This window comes from Myotis davidii, unplaced genomic scaffold, assembly GCF_000327345.1.
Source record: "Myotis davidii unplaced genomic scaffold, ASM32734v1 scaffold89, whole genome shotgun sequence".
Lineage (NCBI taxonomy): Eukaryota > Metazoa > Chordata > Mammalia > Chiroptera > Vespertilionidae > Myotis > Myotis davidii.
Window position 1 is genome coordinate 1,975,127 of NW_006300372.1, and position 12,668 is coordinate 1,987,794.

The following is a 12,668-nucleotide window of genomic DNA, read 5'->3' on the forward strand; positions in this document are numbered from 1 at the left end:
TCATATGCTATCTTCAATATTTATTAGATAGCAGGTATGTCAAATTTGGTTTTTCAGCCATGATGCTTTTTTCCTTCATGGAGAAGCAAATATTTATAGGAAAAGTTTGTTAGATTACCCAATTCATGGATATGACCGAAACATAGTATGTGTTTTGGGGAAAATGAATAGATTGTACAGAATAGTTGTGCAACATTGCTACGACATTTACCAAATATTTATGCTTTTGCAATAATTCATTTTAAAATAAGGTAAGGATTTTGGTTAGATAACGTTTACACAAAATACCATTTTTGTGACAAACGGCTGGATTTGGAGAAGCCTTCCCTCAGCCCCCTTGTATAATTGGCACGTGACCAAGTGAGGCATGGACGGGAAATCGGGCCTGCGGCACCAGGGTTAAGCTCCTTTTGAATGTACGCCGTACTAGCACGCCAGCACTGCTACACCGACACGCAAGGGTCCACGTTAGCATAGGAAGGTATCTGAAGTGATAGCTCCACTTGCAGTAGAAAAAGGAGGAAAAGGGAGGAAAACTGGAACTGCACGAGTTCTACAGAAGCATGTCAGAGTCATGTAATGAAAAAGCAGGTTTTTTATTATGATGTTTCTCCATATTTGGCATTGCTGTAAATGGCTAACTAACATTTACTGCCAATTCAGTACAAATGTGTGGTTTGGTAATACCAGAACAGCAAATTTAAATGAAAAATAAAAGTTAAACATTTCCACACAAGATTTTACAGTCTGACATTTCACTGTGTAGATAAAAAGACTTTTTTTTTTTTACTAGAGATTATTATTCAGCATGAATAAAAAACTACAACTTTTATTTTTAAACAGGAGTCACTGGTTTTAATTTTTACACATTTTAAAATTACTGTGATAAAAAATAATGAAAAAGCTTCTTAATTATGCCATACACAGTATAATATAGATCTGTCCCCATTATATAGCATTTGTTTAATATACAAAATAGAATATTGACACACTTGAATCTATATGTAGTTAAGCAAGTTACTTGAGGAGGGTCTTTTCATACAGCCTTTCATCAGAAAATAAACTCCTCTTCCAGCCATTTCCTAGCGAGGAGCTGGCCCTTTCCCAAAGACCTGGGCGCGAATCCTGCTGGACCAGGCTGACGGGGACTCGTCAGGAAAACGATAAACTTCCATGCCAAGTGGTTCAAGTGTCCTCCTTTCACTCTGGTTTATTTTCCCTTTCAACTCTCACCCCAGGCACATAAACACACATTCATCTATAGCTACTGTCTGAATGACCGACCGAGTTCAAAGGCCACTGAGGGCTGCCATGGTTCTAGACTTCTGACAGATCAAAGTGCAATAATACTGCTCATTCCATGGAGATGCAGTTTTAGGGTATTTAACAGAGAACTAAAATGATAAGCCTCGGTGATAACAGGACGTATAGATAAGTAAAACTGGAATGGCTCCCCGCCCCTGCCCCAATTCTGACGGGAGGTTAGCGTGTGGCTCTCTATCTGCATGTCCAGAATCCCTCCTGTGCTAACTACCAAGCTCTCCGGAGACCCTGACCCTGATAGTTTCCCTGGGGGTGACATTTTCTTTTTCAGGAGATGGTAGGTACTCTTTTAGGTTCCCTTCCCATAGTCTTAGACCATTGGGTACCTGTACCCCACAAGCACTTGCGTCCCACAGCAAGGCCTGAAAACACCAGGAGGGCCAGTTTCCTCTCCCAGTAATTAAAAGTCTTTGCAGGGTTTGCTGGGAGTCACCTAGGCCTGTCACCAACTCTCACTGACATTACAAACTTAAAGAGCTTCAGATGGCAAGACACCACATACAGCGAAAATGAAGCTACTGTCAAATAGCACCTCCTTTTTTTCACTTAAATCCATAATTACACTCAGAGGAACAACATAATTAAGATAACTTCCTTTCCACATATTCAAAAAGGGCACAGCTTATTTTCCATCTAATGCACAGCCTCCTATAGTTTTATGAATGTCAGTTGATTTCTTTTTAACAACGAAGTGAGCGTATCATTTTTTTCACTGACCTCTTATTTTTTAAGGGCCGAGGATGCTGGGACTAAAATATGATTAATGTCTGACGTGTTTTCTGATTTTAATCATATAACATTCTGTAAGTGAATAAGTTACCTTTCAGACGTTCTTTTTGACTCTTAACACTGTGATTGATAATAATAATAATCGAGCGGTATTTCTTAGGCACCCAAAATTTCACATCTAGCTGGGTTACACAAACCACCTTAAAATACTTTGAACCAAATTAAACCATTACAAAAGGAACATTCCCTTTTAGAGAGCATTCAAACAGCAAATTATTACATTTTTTATTAAATAATTTCTCCAAAATACTGAAAAAATAACAAATAACATTCAAAAAGCATTCAAAGAAAACAGAAACATCCTCATTTTGTTTGGAAATGAACTCTTGTAGGATAGCAAGGAATTAGTGTATTACTGGCAACCTATGAGATTCTGCATTATTTACATATTGCTGGTACCTCTGTGCGTATTATTGCCCAACTTCTCAAGCCTCTGTTTTTATGACACGGTTGGCGAGGCTGCTGTGAAAGTAACCCCGCTCTGAGACGGTGCCTGTCCGTGTGTGAGCACCGCCTTGCTGGCTCCTGCTCCTACACTTTAGCGCAAGAGGAGGCCGAGTCGGCCAGACCTGCCCTGCCAGACTCAGGGCGGGAACGAGAGGGTGGGCATGCTGGGAGGCGGAGGGTTACTCCCTCTGTGATCGGAGATCTGAGCGGGACGGAGCCTCAGCACCAGTCTCCATCTCTCTCTTCCCTGGAGCAAACCCATTTGGTGTTTGGGACCACTGCTGCCTGTCCTGTATGAATGCTTGCACACACTATAAATCATATAGGTTATCCACCGACATTTCTCTGACCCCTACAAAAAATATATATAACATGTCGTGATAAAACAATCTCATCTAAAAATCATTCTTATTTTACACTATACAAGCTATTTTACAATCATTTTAATAAATTGCATGTAAAGCTGCAGTAGCCCTTCCCTTCCCAGATTAGTGAATACCAATATGATATATATCTGAAACTATAACTAAATATAAAAATATATTAGAAGTTTCATATTGTTAATGTTAGATTTTCAGTTTTCTATTACACAAATAATTTGGCCACCTGGAATAGAAATTGGATTTCTTGTGGCTTAATAAGTATGAGTTTTGAGTTAACAGAAAGGTGGTAAGGTGCACACAGAAAGGGCTACCACAGCTTCTATTCTGTTTAAAATGATTAATTCTCAACAGCGAGGAAAAAAACTCACAAGACTTGTTAAACTCCATGGCACACGGGGATGGGCGGGTGTGGCCTACACACGTGGGAGCCTGACTCGCAGCCTAAGTCACAGGGAGCAGCTGCCGAGCTTTCCAGCGCCACCAGGAAAGGAGACCAATTGTGACAGATGGGAATGTGAAAATGGGTGTCTAGCCACTTCTGCCACATCAGAGATTTCGTGTTTTGGGTAAAGTGAGAGGAATTGCTTGGTCTGATTAAAATCCCTCAGCTTTGTTTCCGCTGGTTCTCTGGAATCCCAACTTTTAAGAAGTTATACAAACTACAACAGAAGGTCCTGAACGGCTGGAAACTCACATTCTTGCCATTAACCATTGCAGGGAGAGGGCGTTAGGTGCAGACAGGGCCTCTTAGTTTTTTGTGTTTTTTTTTTTTTTTTTAAATTAGTCTTTTGCAACCATCATCTATGGTTTACCCTGCAGGTTTGGACCAGGTAGGTGCTCGATACCTGTTAGGGTGGTTAATTTGCACAACCTCTATAATCCTCCACTGAAGCATATATATATGAGCTTTTTTTTTGACAAGAATACTGGAGATTTGAGTCAATTTTTGTGATCTTCTGATAGCTAAGTGCCATCAGGTTAGAAGCACCAACCCATTTTCACACAGAAGATTAATGTTTAGAGTTTATTTAGGAAAGCTATGAACTAGTTGCCCATCATCTTAAACAGCTGTACAATAACTCAAATACAAAAATTAAGTAAGAAAAATGAGCAAGCGTAGTTTACTGAATATAAAGGAAATTGTTAAAACCAGACAGCAATAGCTATAAAAGGCACAGCTTCCCTTTTCTGATATACACTTGTAAACTTTTTTTTTCAGGTTTCCATGCATAAATCAAAAAATGTTATCCTAACTATACAGGGCAAATACACCAACAAAAAGTCTAGAAGATTTTGTCCGGCCAACTGTGACAAGTCTGAGCAGGAAGCTCCCTGAGCAGACTGGGCACTGGTGGTTAGAGTGCCATCCTTCTCCCCCAGGGAGGTGTCCCCCCCCCGCCATTGTTTCTCATTTCTGGGATCCACCAACTATCACTTCCTACTGTTCCCATCACTGAAAAGCGAGGGCTCAACTGCTTCTGTCGCCAAGCCTTGGCCCTCTATAAACCACATGTAGTGCGTGTTTAAAACAAGACAAAAACAAACACCAGACATAAACAAAAAAGAAAAATAAAACAACATAACCGCTATAGGATAAACGATAGTTTGTACAATAAAAGCTATAAAGTCAACTTTCTTTAAGGCAACCTTTCTGATTAAGGCAGTCACTTTTGATGAAACAGAAGTTTTTTGATATTTCCACTTGAATATTTTGGTAACTGATTGGTGATGATTTCAGCTAACATCTCTGGGAATTCAATACTCATGGATTTATCCAAAAATGTTTGGAAGCAATAGTGAAGGAGATGTTCAACTACCTACAAGAGAAGACATGGTAATGATTAGCCTTAAAATCCTATCAGTGGGAACATCTCATGCTTGTTGGCCTCTCTCTCTCTCTCTCTCTTTTTTAAATATCTGACTTAGATAGAATATACCCAATCTCTGCTGGAATTCCCCAAGTTAAAAAAAAAAAAGTTAAATAAAATGAGCACTCAGGTACCAAAGACCTCTTAAATCCCTTAAACTGTATGTAGAATTGTATGGAATTAAGTGTTTCACATGATGAAATGCAGTACTATAACACAGGAAAGACATATTCTAATTTAATGGATTAATCCAGCAAAGTCAGAGAATTCTATATTTAAAAAAACAGTGCTGTTGAATTCTGTGCTGGCATCAGGATGCTACAGGCACATGACCAGGTGAAGTAAAATTCCATAATTCCACAGGAAAACTGTGGGCCAAACTGAAGTCACAGCCTGAACTCAAACCATCATTAATTTCCACAAATGGAAAATATATCGGTATACAATTACATAGATTAATTAGAACATAACTTCATATCCCAGAAAACTTTGGACACTTGGCTTTGTGATTGACACTTACGTCATGCATGGAGTCCAAGAGTTTTGTCAGTTGGTAGAACCGCTGCCAGTTCTGACTGGAGTTCCCTTCCCTCTTGACAATGGCTTTCCCCAGCTCTTTGATGTAGGTCATTCTAATCTCATCAAACAGCTCTTGGCTCTTCAAGCCTTCTGTAGGAACTAAAAGATTAAGAGGTAGTCAATTCAATAACCTTCTTGTGATAACTTTTCATATAAGCAAGTAGGGCATTTATTATTAATAGCATACTTCATGACTTAACATTGTCTATATGCTTTTAATGCACTCGATTAAAACATAAGCATCTCAAAGGATTGTAAAACCACAGCCAAGAGAATAGGGGCCAATGGGTAACTGGAGACCTTAACTTTAGGTAAATCGTGCTGATACCTTCCTCTCTAGTTCACAAAGCTGGCTTGAAGACCAAATAATTAATAGTGCCTGCCATTCTGCCCTTCGGTTTAGTTAGACATAATGAAAACTTCAACAACAGTGTTTATTCCACCAGTTATATCCTGGAATATGTGACATCACATGTCACTTAAACCCTTAAAATCATGCAATGCATTTTGTCAATTAATGCATTAACACTGAGTTGATATGATTCCAATCTAAAGAGAAATCTGATTTTTTATGTAATACTAGAAGCCCGGTGCATGAAATTTGTGCACCGGGGGGGGGGGGGAGTGTCCCTCACCCCAGCCTGCACCCTCTCCAATGTGAGACCCCTCAAGGGATGTCCGACTGCCCGTTTAGGCCCGATCCCTGTGGGACATCCCTCTCACAATCCAGGACTGCTGGCTCCCAACTGCTCGCCTGCCTGCCTGATGACCCCCTAACCGCTCCCCTGCCAGCTTGATCAACCTCTAACCGCTCCCCTGCCAGCCTGATTGATGCCTAAATGCCCTCCCCTGCCAGCATGGTCGCCCCCAACTGCCCTCCCCTGCAGGCCTGGTCTCCCACAACAGCCCTCCCCTGCCAGCCATCTTGTGGCCACATGGGGGTGGCCATCTTTGACCACATGGGGCAGCCAGCTAGTGTGTTTGAGTCATGGTTAATTTGCATAGTGGCCATGACTAATTAGCATATCGGGGCTAATTAGCATATCCCTCTCTTATTGTGTTGGAGAGATGGTCAATTTGCATACCAGTCATGACTAATTAGCATATCCTGCTCTTATTATATAGGATATATATACCTACCTACCTACCTCCTGGGAAGGAAGTATTTGCTTCCCCTTATATACTCAGAAATATAGAAAATACCTCATGAATTGTGGATCATAAAATTGGTGCGAAATAAATTTTTTAATATTACTCTTCAAAAACTGACACAAGTGGACAGTTAACCATGTTTTCACTTAATCTTATAGCGATTGTGACTTCTGTAGAGTGCGAAGTTTCTCCAAGTGCATTCCTAGGAACTCTGGTTCTGTGTTAATGGCCAGGGAAAAGAGGGTCTGATGGTCCAGATTTAAGCAAAACTAAATGTTTAATCCAAATCGAGGCATATTTCTGAATTTCAAATTCTCAGAGATAATTATGCCTTCTCCAGAGAAGGGAAACAGCTGTTTCCCAAATTTCACTTCACCTGCTGACCCCTTGGAAATGCTGGCATAGAGGAAGAGCAGTGGGTTTAGGAGCAAGAAGTCTTAATTTAATTTTTACTTGCCCTGTGGACTTGTTTCCTACTCTTTCTCACTAAATTAAATTTTTTTAAAAAATTACAGATATTAATGGTGTAAGACACAATGTAAGTCAGGTATACAACATGATTCATATTATATACACCGTACAATGACCCCCACAAGTCTAGTTAGCATCCAGCACCATGCATTGTTATAAAACTTTTCTTGTGATGACAATTTTTAAGATTAACTGTCTTAGCAACTTCCAAATATACATTACACTATTATTAACTTACAGCCACCGTGCTGTATGTACATTGTATCCCCATGCATGCCTACTATTTTATAGCTGGAAGTTTGTACCTTTTAACCCACTTCACCCATTTTCCCCAATCTCAGTCTCTGGCATCCACAAGTCTGCTCTCTATACATGAGCTTGTTCTTGTTCAGTTTTAGATTCTACATATTAGTGAGATAATATGATATTTGTCTTTCTTTGACTTATTTCTCTTAGTCTAATGCAGCGGTTCTCAACCTGTGGGGTTGAATGACCCTTTCACAGGGGTCGCCTAAGACCATCGGAAAACACATATATAATTATATATTGTTTTTGTGATTAACCACTATGCTTTAATTATGTTCAATTTGTAATAATGAAAATACATCCTGCATATCAGATATTTACATTATGATTCATAACAGTAGCAAAATTACAGTTATGAAGGAGCAACAAAAATAATTTTATGGTTGGGGGTCACCACAACATGAGGAACTGTATTAAAGGGTCGCGGCATTAGGAAGGTTGAGAACCACTGGAATGCCTCCATGGTCCATTCATGTTGTCACAAATGGCAAGATTTCATTTGTTTTATGGCTGAATAATATTCCACTGAATATAAATATCTCACATTTTATCCATTTATTCACTGATGGTCACTTATCTTGCTTCCATATATTGGCTACTGTAAAATGATTTGGCAGTGAACATAGAGGTGCATAAATCTTTTCAAGTTAGTTTTTTTTTCCTTTGGATAAATACCCATAAGTAGAATTGTTGAATCATATGGTAGCTTTATTTTTAATTTGTCGAGGAATTCCCATATTGTTTTCCATAGTGGCTGCAACAATCTATATTCCCACCAACAGTAAAAGACGGTTCCCTTTATTCCACATCCTCTTCAACACTTGTTACTGTCATTTTTTTTTATGACAGCCACTCTAACAGGTGTAAGGTGATATCTCAGTGGTGTTTCGATTTGCATTTCTCTGATAATTAATTATATTTAGCACCTTTTCATGTACTTGGTCATCTGTATGTCTTCTTTGGAAAAATGTCTATTCAGATCAATGCCTGTTTTTTTCATTTGATTGTTTTTTGGCTATTGAGTTGTATGAGTTCTGTATATATTTTAGATATTACCTCTTATCAGATATATGACTTGCAAATACCGCCCACTTGGCACACTGCCTTTATCTTGGTGGATGGTTTCCTTTGCTGTGCAGAAGCTGTTTAGTTTAATGTAGTTCTACTTGTTTATTTTTGCTTTTGCTGTCAGACCCAAAAAATCATCACCAATATTGATGTCAAGGAGCTTACCACCTATGTTGTCTTTTAGCAGTTTTATCATTTCAGGTCTTACATTCAAGTCTTTGATTGATTTTAAGTTAATAACTGTGTGTAGTGTAATATAGTGGTCCAGTTTCATTCTTTTGTATCTGGCTGTTCAGTTTTCCTAACACCATTTATTGAAGAGACTGTCCTTTCCCCATTGTATATTCTTGGCTCCTTTTATCATAAATTAACATTTTGAGAATATTAACTCTTCCAATGCAGGAGCACGAAATATCCTTCCACTTGCCTCTTCTCCAATTTTTTTCATCAATGCTTTACAGCCTTCAGTGTATAGATGTTTTTCCTCGTTGGTTAAGATTATTCCTAGGTATCTTATTATTTTTGAAGAAACTGTAAATGGAATTATTTTCTGATTTTCCTTTTCTACTAGGTTGTTATTACTATATAGAAATGCACCAGATTTTTTGCATTTTTTATTTTGTATCCTGCTACTGTACTGAATTTATTCAGTTCCAACAGTTTTTTGGTGGAGCCTTTAAGGTTTTCTATATGTAATATTATGTCATCTGCAAATAGAATTTTACTTCTTCTTTATCTATTTGATGCCATTTCCTTTTCTTGTCTTAATGTTCTGGCCAGAACTTACAATACTATGTTGAGTAAAAGTGGCAAGGATGGGCATCCTTGCCTTGTTCCTGATCTTAGAGGAAAAGCTCAGTTTCTTACCACTGAGTAGGATGCTAGCTGAGGAGTTGTCATATATGGCCTTTAATTGTTGAAGTATTCCCTCTGTTTCCACTTTGTTGAGAGTTTTTAGTCATAAACAGATGTTGAGTTTTGTCAAATGCTTTTTCTGCATCTTTTGAGAATACCATATGGTTTTTATCCTTTATTTGTTCATGTGGAGTATCATTCTCACAGGATTTTGATTAGGATTAGACCAAAGAACACATGAAAATGTTTTGATTTCATAAAGCAATACTTGGTACTTCTAAGATGTCTATATTAATGCAAAAATAAAGGCCACTTAATCAGGAGTGACAAGAGCCTACCCTTAGTGATATGTTAATTTTATACATTACTTATATTACAGGTAATCTAATTACTGTTAATTTTTAAAATAGTGATTGCTTATTTATGTTTCTTTCCTGCTGGTTACCTGAATTCTAAAAGTAATTATGGGAAAATCCCTATCTGATATTTATATTTAAAAGAATTTCATCCATTCCAAATTATCCTTGTAGTTTCATGAATTTTTGCTTTATGTTGTTAGAGGTCATATATTTACAAATATTTTCTTGGTGAGTGGAATGCTTTATGTAATGAGTATCTTTAAATATAGAACTTTTTCTTTCTTGCCTTAAAGTCTATTTTGATAGTAATGCAGCTGCTTCACCTTTCTTTTGGTTAAAGCAGTGGTCAGCAAACTATGGCTCACAGCCCAGTCCTCACCTCAGCCTGTGTTTGTAAATGTTTGTTTGGAAGTCAGCCAGTCCGGTGTTTCTGCCACAGGGGGCAGAGGTGAGTAGCTATACCAGAGACTATGCAAAGCTGAAAACATTTACCATCTGGTCCTTTACAAAAAAGCTTGCCATTCCTGGGTTATACCATGCATAGTATATACTCTCACTTTAGCTGTTAAATATCTTTATTGAGAGATTCCTCTTATGAAATTACTGATATATTTGAATTTATCTGTGCCATCTGTTACTTCCTCTGATGATGCTTTCCCCTGCTCCTCTCGTGTCTTTAATTCTTTTGGATTATTTTTGTTTGTTTGCTTGTTGTTGTTTTTTTTTTACCATGTTATCCTTTTCCCCCTGATGCTTTGGAACGTTATATACACGTTGTATTTCTAGTTGTCATCCTTAAAATTTAAACACCCATTCTTACTTTACCAAATTCTCATTTTTGCTTATATGTAATTAATGTGTACTTTAGTTCTATTTTTTAACCCCCCCGCCCCCGAAGACATTATTACTGTTATTTTACTCAGTAAAGTTTAGTTTAAATCTATTTACATATTTACCACTTCCTTTGTTTTTTTTTTAACCACTTTTTATTTTTTACCTTCTTAAAGATGTCATTACTTCCCTTTTGTCTAAGTACATTTTGTAATAGTATATACAAAGTTTAGTGGCAAACTTTGTTTGAGCCTCCACGAACAACAACAACAAGAGACTATTGATACGTTTAGACCATTCACACTGAAGATGGTCTGATACAGCTGGATCACTGTCTGCCGTGTTTGCAGCCATTACCTGCTCTTGGCATTTGTTTTGTTTCCTTTTTAATCTCCCCGCCCCCCCATTTTTTTTTTTTGCTATTTCTAGTTTTCATTAAGCATTTTATAGGACATGTTTTCTCTCCTTTTAGTATGTCAATTATTACTTCTTCTCAAAGTTTTTCTTTTTCACAGAGGGGATAAATGGTGATGAAAAATAAATACAATTTTTGTTAGTGGTTGCTCTAGTGTTTGCATTGACAACTACAGTTGATCCTTAAACAATGTGGGAATTAGGGGTACAGATCCCCTTGCAGGTGAAAATACAGGTATAATTTCTGACTCTACAGGTGGCTCTTCCTATCTGTGGATTCAAACAATTGCAGTTGGGAATGTGAAAATACTGTTTTCGATTTGCATTTGGTAGAATCCAAGGATACAAACCCCATGGATACAAAGGGCAGACTCTACTTATTGGGGAAAAAAAAGAGAAAAAATCTGTGAATAAATGGACCAGAGCAGTTCAAACCCATGTTGTTACAGTACAACTGCAGTCTACATTAAAACAGAGTATTCCTAATTTCTCCCTCCCATTCCTATTAACATTGTGGTCACTCAATCAACTTACCCATACGTTGTGCTCAAACAATATACATTGTTATTAATACTTTAAACAGTTGTTAGATTAATTATGAAAAAAATACAATTTTATCTTCATCTATTCCTAACACTCTTCCTTTCTATATGTAGATCCATGTTTCTGATCTGTATCATTTTCCTTTCCTCTAAAGAACTTCTCTTAACACTTTATGAAAGGCAGATCTACGAGTAGCTGATTCTCTCAAGTTTTGTTTGTCTGAGAAGATCTTTATTTTGCTTTCACTTTTAAAGGGAATTTTCACTGAATACAGAATTATAAGTTGATTTTTTTTCTTTTCAACACTAAATATGTGATTCTACTCTTGCTACATGGTTTCTACTGATGACAATTCAGCAGAACATATTTCTTGTCCTTGTTCCACCATAGGTAAGCTGTTCTTTTCCCCAATCTGGCTACTTTCAAGATTTCCTCTTTATTTTTTGTTTTCTGCAGTTTGAATAAAATAGGCCTAGGTGTAGATTTTTTGGTATTTATCTTTCTTGGCACTTTCTGAGCTTCCTAGATTTATGTTTTGGTTCCTGTCATGAATTTTGGAGAAGTATTAGCCATTATTACTTAAAATACTGCTTCTGTTTTCAAGCTCAATGATTCTTTCCTTGGTGTATCTAAGAGCCCATCCATAGCATTCTTCATTTCCATATTACAGTATTTTTAATTTCTAGCATTTCCTTTTGATTCTTTCTTAAAATTTCCACCTCACTGCTTACAATATCCATGTGTTCTTACATGTTGTTTACTTTTTCCATTAGACTTTAACATATTAATCATAGGTATTTCAAGTTCCCTATCTGATAATTACAACATCTGTGCTATATCTATGTCTTATTCTAATGTTTGTTTCTTCTTACCTTGCAATTTTTTGCAAAAAGCTAGAAATTATGTGAGGTTTTATGTTAATCTGGCTAGGGACAAAGCTGCGTTAAATGTTTGGTGTGGGTATTAAAAGGTTCCAGTTCCTTTTTATTCCCCCTCCTTCTGCCCCGTTGTCTTTCTTTCCTAAATACCCGTAATTCTGCAGCTCTCTCCATTGTAATTCAGTTCTTCCCACTGGTACCCTGATCATATGGTGGTAAGGTGGGATGTTTAATACTTTTATGATTAAATCTTTTTAGTAGTTTTGGTCCCTGGGCTGTGTCCTTCAGAAATGTTTCTGGACCTTTCCCCCCTTTCTCTTACATGATATAGAAAGGCTGGAATGGCCTACTTCCCCAGGTCAGACAAAGCTTTGTTACAGCAGTTTCCCTTCGTGTGCAGAA

The 12,668-nt window shown here is 37.5% G+C and overlaps 1 protein-coding gene across 3 annotated transcripts in view; it reads right to left on the bottom strand.

Annotated features, from left to right (window-relative positions):
• Positions 1 to 577: 577 nt before the first annotated feature.
• The window catches only part of NR3C1 (nuclear receptor subfamily 3 group C member 1), a 99,890-nt gene continuing 87,799 nt past the window's right edge, over positions 578 to 12,668 (bottom strand). For all 3 annotated transcript variants that reach the window (XM_006776997.2, XM_006776996.2, XM_015572616.1), the window contains exons 8-9: positions 5,331 to 5,488; positions 578 to 4,759 (exon numbers count right to left, since the gene is read on the bottom strand). In XM_006776997.2, the coding sequence (XP_006777060.1) occupies positions 4,607 to 4,759; positions 5,331 to 5,488 (311 nt within the window). In that variant the 3' untranslated portion in view covers positions 578 to 4,606. The remainder of the gene's footprint in view (positions 4,760 to 5,330; positions 5,489 to 12,668) is intronic.